At 50.0% G+C, this 16,501-nt stretch overlaps 1 protein-coding gene and 1 long non-coding RNA gene across 5 annotated transcripts in view; one reads left to right on the top strand and one right to left on the bottom strand.

Annotated features, from left to right (window-relative positions):
* The first annotated feature begins 4,242 nt into the window (after nucleotides 1-4,242).
* The window catches only part of SLC25A44 (solute carrier family 25 member 44), a 37,380-nt gene continuing 25,121 nt past the window's right edge, over nucleotides 4,243-16,501 (top strand). For 3 of the 4 annotated variants that reach the window (XR_007412025.1, XR_004817339.2, XM_025430860.3), the window contains exons 1-3: nucleotides 4,243-4,409; nucleotides 9,566-10,203; nucleotides 15,613-15,740. Coding sequence is in view for 2 of the 4 variants with exons in the window: in XM_025430860.3 (XP_025286645.1) it covers nucleotides 9,579-10,203; nucleotides 15,613-15,740 (753 nt within the window). In the remaining 2 variants the exon portion in view is untranslated. The remainder of the gene's footprint in view (nucleotides 4,410-9,565; nucleotides 10,204-15,612; nucleotides 15,741-16,501) is intronic. The other variant, XM_035719058.1, reaches the window with a different exon arrangement.
* Nucleotides 6,243-15,616, bottom strand: LOC112648905 (uncharacterized). Its single transcript, XR_003129389.3, has 3 exons — nucleotides 15,250-15,616; nucleotides 14,293-14,424; nucleotides 6,243-7,317 (listed from the first exon to the last, which is right to left on the bottom strand). It is a non-coding gene; the product is annotated as an uncharacterized LOC112648905 (long non-coding RNA).

Below are 16,501 nucleotides of genomic sequence, written 5' to 3'. Positions count from 1 at the left end.
TGTCCTCTTTAGTGCAGTTATTTGGCTTCTCTAGGGATTTCTTTCTCCCCTGCTGGCTCCTACTGCCCCTGTCACCCAATGCACTTTTTTTTTTAAATTTTTATTTATTTATTTATGATAGTCACAGAGAGAGAGAGAGGCAGAGACACAGGCAGAGGGAGAAGCAGGCTCCATGCACCGGGAGCTCGACGTGGGATTCGATCCCAGGTCTCCAGGATTGCGCCCTGGACCAAAGGCAGGCGCCAAACCGCTGCACCACCCAGGGATCCCCCAATGCACTTTTATCCTCAGCCTGAATTTCACTGTTCTGAGCACCTGACAGACTCCTCTTGCAGCTCCCTGACCACCAGGCCAAGAGATGTGGGGCAGCAGGCAGGGCACTGGGCCAGGACGGAGCTGCTGGGGCCTTTGTCCACTGTTAGCAGACTCAGACCACCTTTCATGTCTGTGCCGCAATCCCTTGCCTCTCAGAAGGAAGGAATGCACAGGAAGCTCCTTCTGCTTTAAGGATCATGGATCCCTCGCTGCCAAATGGGTGACTCCAGAGGGAGCTCTCTCCTGTGCTCCAGCCATGCAAGGACAAACCTGCCGGACATCTTCATCCAGGGGACCTCGAGGCTCCTAAAAGCACATCCTTTCTCCCCCATTCTCTGCCTCCCCTCTGGAATCTTCTCTTTCCTCATCTCCCCCTGGGGTACAGTCTGGATGCTTCCGTGCCATCTTCCCAAACCGGCCCCTGTCCTGGCCGATCATCCTCCCCCAACACAGCACTCAGGAGGTACTTGAGCCAACCATAAGGCTGTGAGACAGAGAGTGGGGTGGTACATGGAGTACCCCTGCTGGGCTGCCAATGCTCCAGGGCACAGGGGGCATCTCAAGCCGCCTCCACAGCCTGCAGTGTGAGGCACCTCAGGAGGCCTCCTGATGTGCTTACCATTTGTGAGATCACATCCTTGGTCCATTTCACCCTATGTGACCTCTCTACAGCCTTTGACTTTGGTGCAAGACCTGTCTTTGGTCTCTGGCTGCAGTGCTTTCTCACTACATGCCTGCCATTGCATCTCAGTTTCCTGTCAGCATCCTTCTCTTCTCTCCCTCTAAACACTCCCTCCCTTGGGCAGTGTCTCCATGTCCCACGCCTACTGCTTCCTCTCCCACCTCTTCACGAAGGATGTCTGTCCATCCATCTATCTGTCCATTCAGCAAACATGCACTCAGCACCTGCTATGGTCCAGAGCTTGACCTAGACAGCCAGAGACACATGAGTGTGCCTACTTCCTGTCCTCACAGGGCTTACAGCACAGGGATGGGGCAGGGCCACCACAAGCTGGGGAAGACGTATTGTGGGGAACAGTTGCATGCCCTTTTAGCTACCGCTGACCTCCACTTGGACACGCCACAGACATCTTTAACACAACATGTCCCAAATTCAATTTATCAGCCCCTCCAAACCTGCCCCTCTTCCCTGTTTCCCTATGCTAGCCAATCACACTGCAATGCAGAGGCTTGGGACTCAGCCTACACTTTCTCTTTCCCACTCCTCCATTCTGTTGACTGGGTCCCCACCCACTCTTCTCCTCCTCTTCACTTGCCCTGGAATTCCTCAGCTCCTCTGAAGTCCCACCAGGTCCTGACCACCTCACCGAGACAATCAGAGCCAACCGAGACAATCAGAGCCAACCGCTAACTAGTCTCTTCCACCTTCCTGCCACTCCCATCCAGACCCCATTCTCTGGCCAGGGTCAAGAGAAGCTTACTAAAAAAAATTCTGCCTAAAACTTGTAATGGCTAGGGGTGCCTGGGTGGCTCAGTTGGCTGAATATTTGACTCTTGATTTCAGCTCAGGTTGTGATCTTGGGGTCGTGAGACCGAGCCCCACATCTGACTTTGCGCTGAGCAGGGAGTCTGCTTGAGATTCCCACTCTCCCTCTGCCCCTCCCCCATGCACATGCACTCTTTCTCTCTCTCTCTTTCTCATAAATAAATGAAAAAAACTTAAGAAAAAAACTTCAATGGCTTCACTAACTAACAGCGAGGTTCCTTTGGGCATGCTGTTTCTTCCACCTAGGACATCTTCCACTCTGGATTCTTTTCAAACCTACCACACAGAGTTAGTGCCCTATGCACACTTCACTATAATCCATTTTATACATTGCTGCTGCTGCTGCTTCATTGGGTTTCTGTGTGCCTGGCATATACTCTTAATGCTGAAATCTTTTCATTCATTCAAATATTTACTGAGCACCTACTATGTGACAGGCACATCAATGAACAAAGCAGAAACAATTCTAATGGTCATAGCATTCATACTGGTGTGGGAGATAGATAACATAAATAAATCAAATAGGTAGGGTGCATTGGATGGTGATGTGCTACGAAGGAAGAAAACAGTTGCAGAAAGAAGGTTGAGTGGAAGGAATGTCTACAGTTTTAAATAGGAGATTCAGAGTAGATCTCGCTGAGAGGGTGAAATTTGAGCAATAAAACAAAGGAGTAGGGGATCCCTGGGTGGCGCAGCAGTTTGGCGCCTGCCTTTGGCCCAGGGCGCGATCCTGGAGACCCGGGATCGATTCCCACGATGGGCTCCCGGTGCATGGAGCCTGCTTCTCTCTGCCTGTGTCTCTGCCTCTCTTTCTCTCTCTGTGACTATCATAAATAAATAAAAATTAAAAAAATATTTAAAACAAAGGAGTAAATGAAAGTATAGGCTATGTGGATGACTGTAGGAAAAGCTTCCAGACACAGCAGAAGCCCATACAAAGGCCCTGAGGCAGGAGTGAGAGTAATAGATGAAGGGAGAAAGATACTGGGTATGCCGGGGGCAGGGGTGGGGGATTGTAGGACCAATAGGCCTTTGCTGTTGTAGATGTTGGTTTTTACTCTGAATAAATGGGGAACCACTGGAGTACTTTGAACAGCGGAGGGTGCATGATCTGACCTAGAATTTAAGAGCATCAGCCCGACTGCTTCCTTCTGATTAGAACATAGCAGGAGCAAGGGTGGAAGTAAAGAAACCGGTGAGGTAGCTACTGGAATCGTCCAGTTGAGTGTGGTGACTGGGACCAGGGAGGGTATATGGAGGCAGTGGGGAGTGCCCAAGCTCTGGACATATTTTTAAGATGAAGCCAATGGTATCTGATGATGGGCTGTGTGTTATGCATGAGAAAAGGAGAGTTTGCAAGGATGCCCCCAGATCCTTGGTCTGTGCACATGGAGGAATGGACTTACTGATGAGCTGACCTATGAAGAAGAACGTTTGTTCAAGCCCTTTTATCCATTTTTAAATTGGGTTGTTTGTCTTTTGTTGTTGAATTGTAGAAATATATATTTTGAAGTGCACTGACTCTCCACTCCAGGCCTTCCAGTCCCTCATTTGAAGAGCTATTCCTCTCTTTTTATTTTATTTTTTTAAAAGATTTTATTTATTTATTTCAGGGAGAGAGAGAGAGTGAGCTAGAGAGAGAGCACAAGCCGGGGGCGGGCGGTGGGGGGGGGGGGGGCCCGAGGAGGCCGAGGGAGAGGGAGAAGCCAAAGGCAGGTGCCCCCTCTTCCTCTGCTTTTATTTTATTAAAGATTTTATTTATTTATTCATGAGAGACACACACAGAGAGGAGAGAGAGAGAGAGAGAGAGAGAGAGGCAGAGACAGGCAGAGGGAGAAACAGGCTCCATGCAGGGAGCCTGACGTGGGACTCGATCCTGGGTCTCCAAGATCATGCCCTGGGCTGAAGGCGGCGCTAAACCGCTGAGCCAGCTGGGCTGCCCTTCCTCTGCTTTTAAATCCAAATATAAGTAGACAGTTTCCAAGCCGTTAGAGATCCTAATGTCATGTCCTCCGCCCCCAGGATGGCTCCTACTGCAATTTTTTAAGTTCTCAAATCTGAAGATCGGTTGTCTAATTTCACATTGCACACTGGCCTCTGTTCTGGCTCCACAGATGACAAAAAATTACGCAAAAATTACAGATTAGATTTGAAGTTAGGATTTCCAACAGACCCGAAACACAAGGTGACCCATTTACAACCAGATCCTCAAGACCCGCCAGATGACCTGACTTCTGCGAACGAGAAAGGACACGCACGCGCCGTGGAACTGAGGGCGGGACGAGGCCAGTGAAGGCGTGGCTTCTGCCCGAGTTCAAGATGGACGCGGGCCCCGCCCATCCCCTCCCAGGGGGCGACAAGGGAGAGGCTCAAGGCTCAGCACGCGATTGGTGGAGTTGCCCGCGGGGCGGGAGTGACAGTGTCCCGACTTCCGGTTCCGGCAGTACCCGGAGCCGGGTCGAGATGGAGGAAGATGCCCGGGTGTGCCGGCGGCTGCCCGGCATGGAGGCTAGAGTGGGAGCTGTGGCCTAGAGGCCCGGGCTTGGAGTTCGCCTCAGTCGCGGGGGAACCGCCCTGATCCGAGGAGGTAAGAAACCGCCGGTGCAGGGTGCCTGACAGTTGAGGTCTCCGAGGATCTGGACCTGTCACGGCGGCAGCGGGTGCCTGCGCTCCGTGGGAGCCCCCCTGGCCGCTGCGGGGATGAGGGGCGACTCCAGCCCGGCGTCTGTTCTGTCGGAGGAGCGCGAGGCTCGCCCACGGCGGAGGGAGCGGGACGGGAGGCGTGGCGACGGCCGCGTCCGAGCCTCCCGCCGAGGGCTGCCGTGCGGAGGGCCGGCGGGAGCTGCACGGACCGTGTCAAGTGGTGTCTGTGATGAGGGATCACATGGTGCCTGTGGACGACCACGGGAGAGCTGGGAGGCACCTCCGGGTGCCCGAGGGAAGAGACGGCCTCGAAGGAGGGGTCGCAGGCATTGCGGGGACCCGCCCTGAGGACCGGTGGACTAGCGCGTCGGTACATTTCGCGCTCGTGCGGGAGATAGCTCCCAGGATGCAGAGTCTTGATGCAGACGCAAGGGTGGGGAACGTAGGAACCGCTGGGGAACCACAGACCGTGGTTCCGGCTGAGGAGCGGGGACCCAAGCCCATGGGTGTGGGTCTGGAGCTGTAGAAGGGGATTTGCTTTGGTGGGGGTGGTTGACCCGAAAAGATCTGCCAGCGTCTAGTGATCATCACTGGGCCCAGTTCTGGTGACAAGTCAGGATGGAGTCATAATGGCCCTGGACTCTTAGAGTAGCTGTATCGTTATGATAATACTGATGATCCTTAATAAAGCAGTGTTTTCCAAACTCTGACACATAGTAATCACCCAGAGAACTTGTTGAAAAATGTTGGCTCTTATTCAGCATGGCTAGCCTGCAACCCGAAATTCTGTCTTTCTAAGAAGCTTCCCGGTGACGCCCAGGCTGGGATCTGTGCGCCACCCTGAGTAGCCAGGATTGAGAGCAGGCTTGTCTGATAGAGCTTTCTGCAATGATGGAGATGCTTTGCTGTTACAAAACACTTTCCCCCATATTGCCTCCGGTGAGTGCCTCTACATTATTACCCAGCCATGGCAGGCCTGACTAGCCCCGCTTCATAGATGAGGAAACAGTTTCAGTGAACACATGGTTCCAGTGGTACCAGTTAGGAACAGAAGTAGAGCTCAAACTTGGGTCTCTTGAATACTAGTTAGTGTCCTTTGCACTGCATGACCTGGCCTTCCAGGTGACACTGCCTTGTTTCAAACCAGAATCTTATCCCCAGACCCAGTGAATAGTCTGGTGTGATGCTTCTGGTTCAGGAAGAATGCAAGTGGAAGGGGGGTATGCAGAGACCTCCAATGTGTCCCTTTCCTTTGCTGGGCTTGACAGTGGAGGCTCTGCCTCTGACATCAGATTTGATGACTTCGGGTATTCTGGGTCATCTGTTGGGTACCCATAGGAGGCACTTCAACCTTTGTGCCTGAGCAGTTGTTAAAATACAGAAGGAAATTCAGAATTGGAGCTTGCTCACAAATAAGGATCTGGGAAAGAGCCTTAAAGTATTGGGGCTGGTCGTGTTGGGAGAAGGGAAGGCTGGAGGAAATGTGTGTACAGGCGTCTGCCAAGAGGATTTTCCAAAGGGTAAAACAACAGTTTTTTGGGATCCCTGGGTGGCTCAGCGGTTTAGCGCCTGCCTTTGGCTCAGGGCGTGATCCTGGAGTCCCGGGATCGAGTCCCCACATCGGGTTCCCTGCGTGGAGCCTGCTTCTCCCTCTCCCTGTGTTTCTGCCTCTCTCTGTGTGTCTCTCATGAATAAATAAATAAAATCTTTAAAAAAAAAAACACCAAGTTTTTTATTTTTATTTATTTATTTATTTTTTTTATGAGAGAGACAGAGAGAGAAGCAGAGACAGAGGCAGAAGCAGGCTTCCCACAAGGAGCCAGATGTGAGGGACACCTGGGTGGCTCAGCGGTTGAGTGTCTGCCTTTGGCTCAGGTCATGATCCTGGGATTCAGGATCGAGTCCCACATTGGGCTCCCCTTAGGGAGCCTGCTTCTCTCTCTGCCTGTGTCTTTGCCTCTCTCTCTCTCTCTGTCTCTCATGAATAAATAAATAAAATCTTTTTAAAAAATGGAAAAAAGGAGCTAGATGTGGGACTCCATCTAGGACCCCAGGACCGCGCCCTGAGCTGAAGGCAGACACTCAACCACTGAGCCACCCAGGCGTCTGGAGGAACTCGTTTTGATATTTCAGTAGGAAGTTTGGACGTTATGTAACAAAGAGCAGGTTGAGATCCCACTTTTTTTTTTTTTAAGATTTTATTTATTCATGAGAGACAGAGAGAGAGAGAGAGACAGGGACAGGCAGAGGGAGAAGCAGGCTCCATGCAGGAAGCCCGATGTGGGACTCGATCCCAGGTCTCTAGGATCAGGCCCTGGGCTGAAGGTGGCACTAAACCACTGAGCCACCCGGTGGTTGCCACTGATCTGCCCGAGATCCCACTTTTTGAAGGGATAGAGGGAGTGATTGCAGGGCCCTCTCCTCTTTAACTGTCTAGGCTCCTCCATCTGAGGCCAGACCCTTAGTGGCTTCTCCTGTCACCATGGCAGTGGTAGGAGTTACCTGCTTTGGCCTCGGAGAGAGTTGTCCCCTGCCTTCCTTCTGGGAATTTAGAATCCCCGGGCACACATAAGAGATGGAAGAAAGAAGGGAAACGGGACACTGGGTTTTGCCTAGGATTTCATGCTAGGGAGATACTGGTACTTTGTGCTTCAGCTTGACAACTGAGGAGGTGCCCACAACACCAGGTCTTGGAACAGAATCTGCTGCTCTGCCATTCTGCCCTGCTTAGCAGTTTTCACGAGCCTTGCTGTATTTGTCCTGGGACGACAGTGTGCCGGCCAGCCTCTTCACTTGTCACTCCACCAGCACCCTAGGAAGCAGAGGCAGCTCTTGGTTTCCCTGGAAAGAAACTGAGAGAAATAACGGGTCATCTGCAGGGCCAGGAGCTTATGCTTAACCCTTGGGTGACCAGCGGTCCTGAGGGCATTAATTCTGCCTCCCATAGGTGGGAGTGATTTGGCTTTAGACTGAACTGTGTGACTTGTGTTGGAACTCTGCGACTCCCATGAGGTAGAAGGCATGGTCAGTAGAGAAGAAATCTTGGCTCATATCCTGTCTCTACCACTGACCAGCGGCATGACCTTGGACCTGTTCCTTTTAACTTACTGATGCGGTGTCCTCATTTAGCAGAAGTGTCTAACTGCACAGGTTCAGTTGTAAGGATTACATGAGGTCATAGGTATTCAGAAAATCCTAGAGTCTCTCTCTCCTCATTGCTCAGTGGTGTTGAAAACATGACCTTGGGACCCTGTATAATGAACACTTGGGTCAGGGCAGATGATAACCACCTTCTCTTGAGGGCCTCAGAGGAGAGGTCTGCTGGGCTTGGTGGGAGTCTGAGGCGGGGGAGGAATGGTCACTTCCCTTCGCTCCTTTCCCGCAGATGCTCCATTCTGGCTGAGCTGGCTGCTCTAGGCCACTGTTTCTTCCTTTTGTCCTCATGCATTTCTGCTCTGTTCACGTGGCTCTGTCCTGCAGGGGTGCCTCCCACTCGCCTCACCTGGAAGCTGAAGTTCCCCTCAGCGCATAGGTGTGCAGCTTGCCCCACAGGCAGGTCCTTCAGTGATGGTGATGTAGTCCAGCTTAGTCCAGCTCAGGGGTTCCAGAAACCCCACTGTGCTTCTCTGCTGACTTCCATTGTAAAAGCAAGAAGCTCCTCAGGCTAGTTGGGAGCTTTTAGTGGGGAAGGTGGTAGAGGATGGACTCTGTTTAGAAACTTGACATGAGGTTTGCCAAGGCATGGGCTTTCAGAAGATTTCAACCTCTAGATTGTCCCTTTGATGCGGTCACCTCCTTTCCCAGCCTGGGCGGGGGAGGGGGGGGTCTCTCTCAAAGCATGGGAAGCCCCTGACTTCTCACTGCCAACTTCACTTCCCCATTTCCCCTCTGGCTGAAAATGTCCAGTGTCTTGCCCAGGAACACATTATATTGTCACCAATATATCATGGCCTGCTGTTTATAGTTTCTCAGTTGCAACCTCCTGATTTTATACAATTACATTAATATTAGTTTTGTTTGAAAACTTAGGCAGTGGATACACTTGACATGAGAGCCACATTACAGTGATGTGCCCTGGTTTCTTTCTCAGTATCTTACATCTGTTCCCAAGAGGGATACTGTTGTCCTCAGGAACAGATTGTGAGTTTCTGGAAGGCAGAATCTGTGTCTCCCCTGTCACTTGACTCTCATTATATAGGACAGAGATATGATTTCTGTGCTTAGGGGTGAGAGGGGCCAGACATGTCCTCTCCCCTGTGGTTCTCGAGACTCTTCAGGGAAACCACTTAGCTCTGCTGGTTCTTTTCTTTCTCTGGAGTGAGTTATCTAATAACCAAAGAGGACTCTGACCTTTGGCTTGTTCCTAACTTTCTAACTCCTTTCACTGGAGGGAGGGGAGAAAGGGGGGTGCCACACTTTTTTCGAATGCAGCCTGGAGAAAAGATAAGTGTGGTGAGTGTGTAGGGGGGTGGCTCAGAGGGGCCAGCAGGGAAATCAGAACTAAAGTGAGGGATGGAAGCTGGGAAATGGTGACAAAAGAGGCACCCTGCAGAGGGCCAAAGGTCAAGGCAGTGTCTCCTCAGCACGCCCAGGAGCATCCACTAGGTCTTCCACCATGGAGAGCTTCCTGCCCTCCAGCAGTAGGAACCTGCTGAGTGATATCCCCTTAGCCTTGGAGAGCCTTGCATCCTGCTGGGTGGTTTATCCCCAGCATCCTGCGCTCTGCCTGGGGTGAGCAGAGGAGGAGGACAGCAGACTGTAACACTGGGGCCCAGGGAAAGGCAGGGACTGGAAGAGGTGGTGGATCAGCCTGGGGCAGGGAGCTGAAGTGGGAGTGGAGCGGAGAAGTCACTGAAGTGAGGAACAGCTCCTGGAATTGGGGAAGGACCAATGAAGGGGAGAGGAGGGGGTCACATCCTGATCCTTGAAGGAAGACTCAGGTGAGAGTTGGCCAAGCCGGACTGGGTGGAGTCTAAGCTTCGGGGAGGTGAGAACTCTAGGGGATGAGGCCTGAGGAGGGGGTTCAGAGCCTACCCCGCAGGGCAGAGTGCAAAGTTCTGGCCTCGTTCTCTACATCCTCCCACCTGCTCACATCCTCAGGTCTTCAGGCGCCATGGAGGACAAGCGCAACATCCAGATCATCGAGTGGGAACACCTGGACAAGAAGAAGTTCTATGTGTTTGGTGTAGCAATGACAATGATGATTCGTGTCAGCGTCTACCCGTTCACCCTCATCCGCACCCGGCTGCAGGTTCAGAAAGGCAAGAGCCTCTACCATGGGACTTTTGATGCCTTCATCAAGATCCTGCGAGCAGACGGTGTTACTGGCCTCTACCGGGGGTTCCTGGTCAACACCTTCACCCTCATCTCTGGCCAGTGCTATGTCACCACATATGAGCTCACCCGGAAATTTGTCGCTGACTACAGCCAGAGCAACACCGTCAAATCACTGGTGGCCGGTGGCTCAGCCTCCCTCGTGGCTCAGAGCATCACAGTGCCCATTGATGTGGTGTCCCAGCACCTGATGATGCAGCGCAAGGGTGAGAGAATGGGCCGCTTCCAAGTGCGAGGGAGCCCAGACGGACGAGGGGTAGTTGCCTTTGGCCAAACCAAGGACATCATCAGGCAGATCCTGCGGGCTGATGGGCTGCGAGGCTTCTACCGAGGCTACGTGGCTTCACTGCTTACCTACATCCCAAATAGTGCTGTTTGGTGGCCCTTCTATCATTTCTATGCAGGTAAGAGGAGGCCAGAAGAGTGAGGGTAGAGGGAGGGCCTGCTAATGGGGCTGAGATGCTGCAGCTCTGTGCATGCTGGAGTGGAAGATTTCATGAGAGAATTGGCTGTTCATCCAACAAACATTTGACCCCATTCACAGATGAATAAGACACGGTTCTTGCCTTCAGGGGGCTTATATTATTGTGGGGGGAATCAGATAAGTAAAGTGATGACTGTAGAACATAAAGTATGTTCTGGCTGCATTAGAATCAACGAGGGTTAGTGGAATCTTGGTAGAGAATTGGAAGGTGAGGAAGGACAAAATTCATGGGATATTTGGGATTTGAAGATAAAATTACAAATGAAATTTCATTTGAATGTTTGAGTTGGATATCTTTCCTCAGCGTTGTTAAATTCAAGATGTCATAGAATCTTGAACCCCTTCACTTGTAGAATGTATTTTTGTTTGTAAGACATTTTATTTAAGTATTTCCCAGAAATGGATTACTGGGTCCAAAGTAAGTATGTTGCCAGATTTCCTTCTGTAAGGGTAGAGTGCACTGCCAGGAGCAAGACCTCGGTGAGCCTGCCACCCTCGGCATCCACAGCTTTGGGCAACCAGCAGATTCCCGTGAGGAAGCCTCCCCAGCCCCTGCTGCAGGCTTCTGAGCCTTGGTGGTGGGCGTTCTGTATGATCCATCTGGGACCTTTCTAACCAAATTTCATGACGACCTCCTAACCTATAATCATTCTGTCCCTCTGGTACTATGCATTTCTAATTCTATTTTCCTGATTGTACCTTCTTTTTTATTGCTAGCTCTGTTTCACACACCCTTTCTTCTAGACTATTTGGTGAAATTCACATACCTGGACTCCACACCTGGCCCTTTGCATCACATCCTTTGGGAATTAAGATTATCAAAATCTAGGGGATCCCTGGGTGGCTCAGCGGTTTGGCACCTGCCTTTGGCCCAGGGCGTGATCCTGGAGTCCTGGGATCGAGTCCTGCGTCGGGCTCCCGGCATGGAGCCTGCTTCTCCCTCTGCCTGTGTCTCTGCCTCTCTCTCTCTCTCTCTCTCTCTCTCTCTCTCTCTGTCTATCATAAATAAATAAATAAATAAATAAATAAATAAATAAATAAATAAATCTTTTAAAAAAATCTTAATGTTAAGAAAAACTCAAGGAAATGTGAGCATTTTCTCTGGCATTGTCTCCTCCCTTCTCTCCTTATGTGATTTCATTTATGATTGACTTGTACTTTTCTGACATGTCAGAAAACATTTGTCCATCCCCAGACTAACTTTCCAGAGCTCTGGACAGGCACTCTGTTGGGCCTCTCGACTTGGGTGTGCACATTTACATCTGAAACATTGCTCAGTGAACTATTTTTTAACCGAGCTGGTTAGGTCACTTCCTTCTCTCAGTGGCCATCCCTGAGACTATCACTCTTCCTTCCTTGTCCCCATATCTGGTCCTGGTGACCCCAGAATGTTTTTCCCTACTTTTGTCCTTTCCTTCTGCCTCTCCTGGAAATCATGTCTCAGTGACCACCCTGCTGGGTGCTGCACCAGCCCTTTAGCTGGACTCCCATCCCACCTGCCACACATCCCTAATGGAGTCACTCTTTCAACCCTAGTTGCAGTGTTCAGTGGCTCCCACTGCTCCTGAGGACAAGGCCATCTCTTCAGCCTGGCTTCCACCTCCCTTTATACTGAAGCCTCCCCTAATGTAGTGGGTGCTGCAGCCAGGTCAGATCATGCACAGATCTTCCACTGTGCATCATGTCTCCCACCCCTGCTTGTTCCTCTCAGCCCTCAGGCACACTTGCCTGGTGAAGCCATAACTTACCTGAGAGTTCCTTACTGCCTCCTCTCACATCTCTCCACTGGCCCTTAACCCAGAAGTGACCTTTCCTTCCCTTGAGCCCCCTGACATGGCTTGAAGCTATCTTCAGGCAGCTGTATCGCTTGTCTTGATATTATTTGTATGTGCCTTATCTCTTCACTCTGGGGAAAGGTTCCTTTTTTAAAAAAATGCATTTTTTCCAGTTTTATTGAGATAGAATTGATTGGAAAGTTTCTTGGACAGGGGAGGAAGCTAATATTTATTGAACATGCACTATGTGCCAACACACATGTGTCTGACATGTGTGTTTCCTAAGTATTTGTTGAAAGAGTAGATTGGCTCTTGTCATTGCCCTTTGCTAAAAATCTACCAGTGCTGCCTTCTGGGCATTTAGAGTAAAATCAAATGTGTCCATGGTCAGCACAGATGTCCTTGAGTTGCATGGCCTGCTGTACCAGCCCTGTGAGGGGCCTCTCCCCTGACCTTGCTCCATCCTCAAGGTCCTTCTCTCTGCCTGAATCACATCAAGCTCTTCACCCTCGCAGATAATGTTTTTCAGCCTGGAGTGCCCTGGCCCTGTTCTCTTGGTGGCAGGGTCCTCCTCATGCTTTAGGCCTCAGCCTATATGCTGCCTTTGCACAGCAGACTTCTTCACCCAGTTGGCAAGAGGGCTCTTTCTCTTTTCTTTTTCAGTTTGTTTCCTTCATAGCACTTGTTATAATTTGTGATCATTTTATCCCTGACTCACAACTCCTGGATTAGATTGAGTCCCAGGAAGGCACTTCCCTGTTCATTTCTCTCTATGTCCTGTGCTCACCACAGTGTGTGGCATCCAGTAGCATTAGATAAATACACGTTTATATTACTGTCCAAACTCATGTAACCAGAAGGGACATAAACCAAGTCAGCCTGGGTTTATCTTCTGCTTTGCACAGATAATAGGTGCCCAGAAAGCACTTGGGGCACTTTTCCCCACTCTCTTGCTTTTTTCTTTTCATCTTCTCCTGGAGTCCAAGGAATATGGCATGTGTGTATGACTAAGTTGGAACCTGGATCTTGCTGTGGCTTGCAGGCCTGGGGGCCAGTGCAGACACGCCCATGGAGGCTAGCAGCACCAGACCAGATGCCACCTTCCAGTAGGTTCAAGATGCTTGCTTCTTAGGAGAAACAAGATATGGGTGAGAAGGTGTCAACAGGTCACTTTGTCTTGGTTTGTGCTGACCTTCTGGAGGAAGGGAGGTGATTAACAACCAGGGGAGAGGTGGTTCTGGCAGGGCATTAAGGAGTCCTACTATGCTGCTAGATTTAGAGGCCTTTACGTCTGCCCTGCCAACCCCCCACCTTCCTACTGTCCCCTAAAGATTTTTAGGTAGCTACAAATTACCAAAAGTAGAGGCATGAGAAAAAGTTCTTCAAGGTTCTTTGACAGTGGGCAGCCCCAGTGGCGCACCGGTTTAGCGCCGCCTGCAGCCCAGGGCATGATCCTGGAGATCCTGGATCCAGTCCCACGTCAGGCTCTCTGCATGGAGCCTGCTTCTCCCTCTGCCTGTGTCTCTGCCTCTCATTCTCTCTCTGTGTTTCTATGAATAAATAAATAAAATCTTAAAAAAAAAAAGATTTACTTATTAAAAAAAAAAGGTTCTTTGACAGCTGAACTGTAGAGAGAAGACTGAGAGAGAGCCTTTGAGATAATAAATCTACTTTCCATCTAGCCTCATTCAGAGCGAAAGCCAAAGCTCTCACAGTGGCTCCAAGGCCTTAATGACTTACCTCGCAGACCTCGTCTACTGTTGTTTCCCTTGCTCATTCTGTTCCAGGTACACCAGCCCTGCTGCTCTTGGAGACTTAAGGCACACTCCTGCCTCAGGGCCTTTGCATAGGATGTTACCACTGCTTGGAAAGTTCTTTCCACAGATCCACAGGGCTTGCACTCTCCTTCAGGTCTTTGCTCAAACTTCAACCTTCTTGGAGAGGCCTTCCATGACTGCCTTGTTTAAAATGGCAACCCCTTCATTCCCCACACTCAGCGTTCCCGATCTCCCTTTTCTGCTTTATTTTTATCTACAGGGGGCATGCATCACCTTCTGACGTAGCTATATATTTTGGTTTTTATTTGTTAATTGTCTGTGTTTCCCCCATTAGAATGGAAAACTTAGTAAGGGTGGGACTTGAGCTCATTCGTTCACTGCTCCATCCTCAGGGAGGCTGGCATACTGTAGCCAGTTAATGAACCTTTGTTGAACAAATGAGCTCTTGTTTCTCACCTCAAGAGAGGGTAAAGTAAATAGTTCAGCTGCAGGTAAGTTTTCCAGTGACCAGGGAATGGACGGGGCTCGGTCCTCTGCCATCACTTCCATCAGTATTTTGAAAAATGAGTTTTTCTTTCTTGATATAGCCTGGAAAAAAATCTCACTGTTGGATATGATTTTTCTCTCTCTTTTTTTTTTTTTTAAAGATTTTATGTATTTATTTATGAGAGACAGAGAGAGAGAGAGAGAGAGAGGGGTGAGACACAGGCAGAGGGAAGAGCAGGCTCCATGCAGGGAGCCTGATGTGGGACTCGATCCTGGGTCTCCAGGATCAGGCCCTGGGCTGAAGGCTGCACTAAATCACTGAGCCACCCAGGCTGCCCTGATTTTCTCTTCTAAGTGTCATTGTTTTTATTTTTAAAAACATTCACATGGGTATATACATGATGGAATATTGGCCATTAAAAAAACTGAAATCTTACCATTTGCAATGACATGGTTGGAGGTAGAGAGTATAATGTTAAGTGAAATCAGCCAGTCAGAGAAAGACAAATACCATATGAACTCACATGTATGTGGAATTTAAGAAACAGGACAAACAAAAAAAAGACAAAAAACCAGACTCTTCACTCTAGAGAACACATTGGCGGTCATCAGAGGGAAGGTGGGTGGGGGATGGGGGAACAGGTGATGGGGATGAGGAGTACTCTTATCATAATGAGCACTGAGTATGATAGTGAACTGTTGAATCACTATATTGTACACTGGAAACTAATATAACACTGCATGTTAATAACTGGAATTTAAAAAAGAAGAGTAAAAGTATTCATGTGGCTCAAAACTCACCAGATAAGGAAGGGGATGCAGCAAAAAGGTTCCTCACCCTCTGTGGTCACCCTGCCCCTTAGCCAGTCAGCACTGCCCGCTTTTACTGTTTGCTGCGTTGTTCCGTGCATGAGTGAGAAAACGTACCTCATGTGCTTTCCTGGCTGTGTGTTGAGAGGAATAGATCACAGGCAATAAGGTTTTTACACCAGGAAGGAGTTATGTCCATCAGATGAAAGCAGCAAGCAAAGAGGCTCTGAAACCCCTTCTCCAAAGGAATCTTCTATTCGAAGTGGGCAATGTACCCAGCATGGCTTCCAGAAGGGGCCTGAGATTTATCATTTTTTGTTGGTTAGGATGGAAGCGAAAAAAAAGAGAAGATGGGAGTTACAGGGCCTAAGGACACTGAGGATGAAGAGGGTTCATCCTTGTTGGGCATAGAGGCAGCATGAGGGCAGATTGAATGGCATCTCGTATCTTAAGGTATTATTGTCTTTCCCTCAATTCCAGAGCAACTCTCGTACCTCTGTCCTAAAGAGTGCCCGCACATTGTCTTTCAAGCCGTCTCGGGGCCCCTGGCTGCGGCCACCGCTTCCATCCTCACCAATCCCATGGATGTCATCCGAACCCGAGTGCAGGTAAGGCCAGCCTCTACCCCTGTGAGAAGGGTAACTGTAGGCTTCCCAGCAATCCCTGACCTCTCTGTGTCATAGCCTCCTAGTCCCAGCCAACCTGGTCCTGGTCGGCCCCTTCCTTGTGGTTAGGACTCAACATCTATAGAAACCAGCTGAGCACTGTGAAGCACCTAGTTTCCCTCATGGTGTCTGCTGCTTGCATGCCCTCCTCCTGTCCTCACCATGCCTCACTGGCTCCTCCCTGCCTTGCATCCTGTTAGCAGAGCCCATCAGACACCTTTTCCTTACCTTGTGGTATTAGAAATAGCCATCTCAGTGAATTCTGTAAGTCTGGTTTCTCTGCTGGGCTGTGAGTCCTCTATGGGTTGTTCTCGAGAAGGTCTCCTGGACTGTGCCGTGTGGACTCAGCAGAGACACTGACAGCCCTTGGTGGTGCTGTGCAGAGATTATCATCCCTGTCTTCACTCAGCTCAAAGATAGTTCCCCAGCACCAAGTCCAAGAACCTAACTATGGTTAGGCCCATAGAACCTAACTATGGATGTGTGACAATCAGGCAGCAGGTTCTGATGCTTAAAGCGTTAGGTGGAGAGAACCGGGGATTCGGAGGTGTGAGGTGGGTAACATGAGAGGACCGCTGACCAGGAGGTCGGGCCGCTAGTGAGGTTGGGAGGGGAGGGAAAGAAATCAACAGATTGGGGGTGAAGTCAGGGTGCTGGGATGGGGTGGGTGGTAAATCTAGGTGTATTTGTCCCTAGGAGAGAAT

Source organism: Canis lupus, chromosome 7, assembly GCF_003254725.2.
Source record: "Canis lupus dingo isolate Sandy chromosome 7, ASM325472v2, whole genome shotgun sequence".
Classification (NCBI taxonomy): Eukaryota; Metazoa; Chordata; class Mammalia; order Carnivora; family Canidae; genus Canis; species Canis lupus.
Note: the sequence above shows the minus strand (reverse complement) of the source record. Positions and strands in the feature narration are given on the sequence as shown.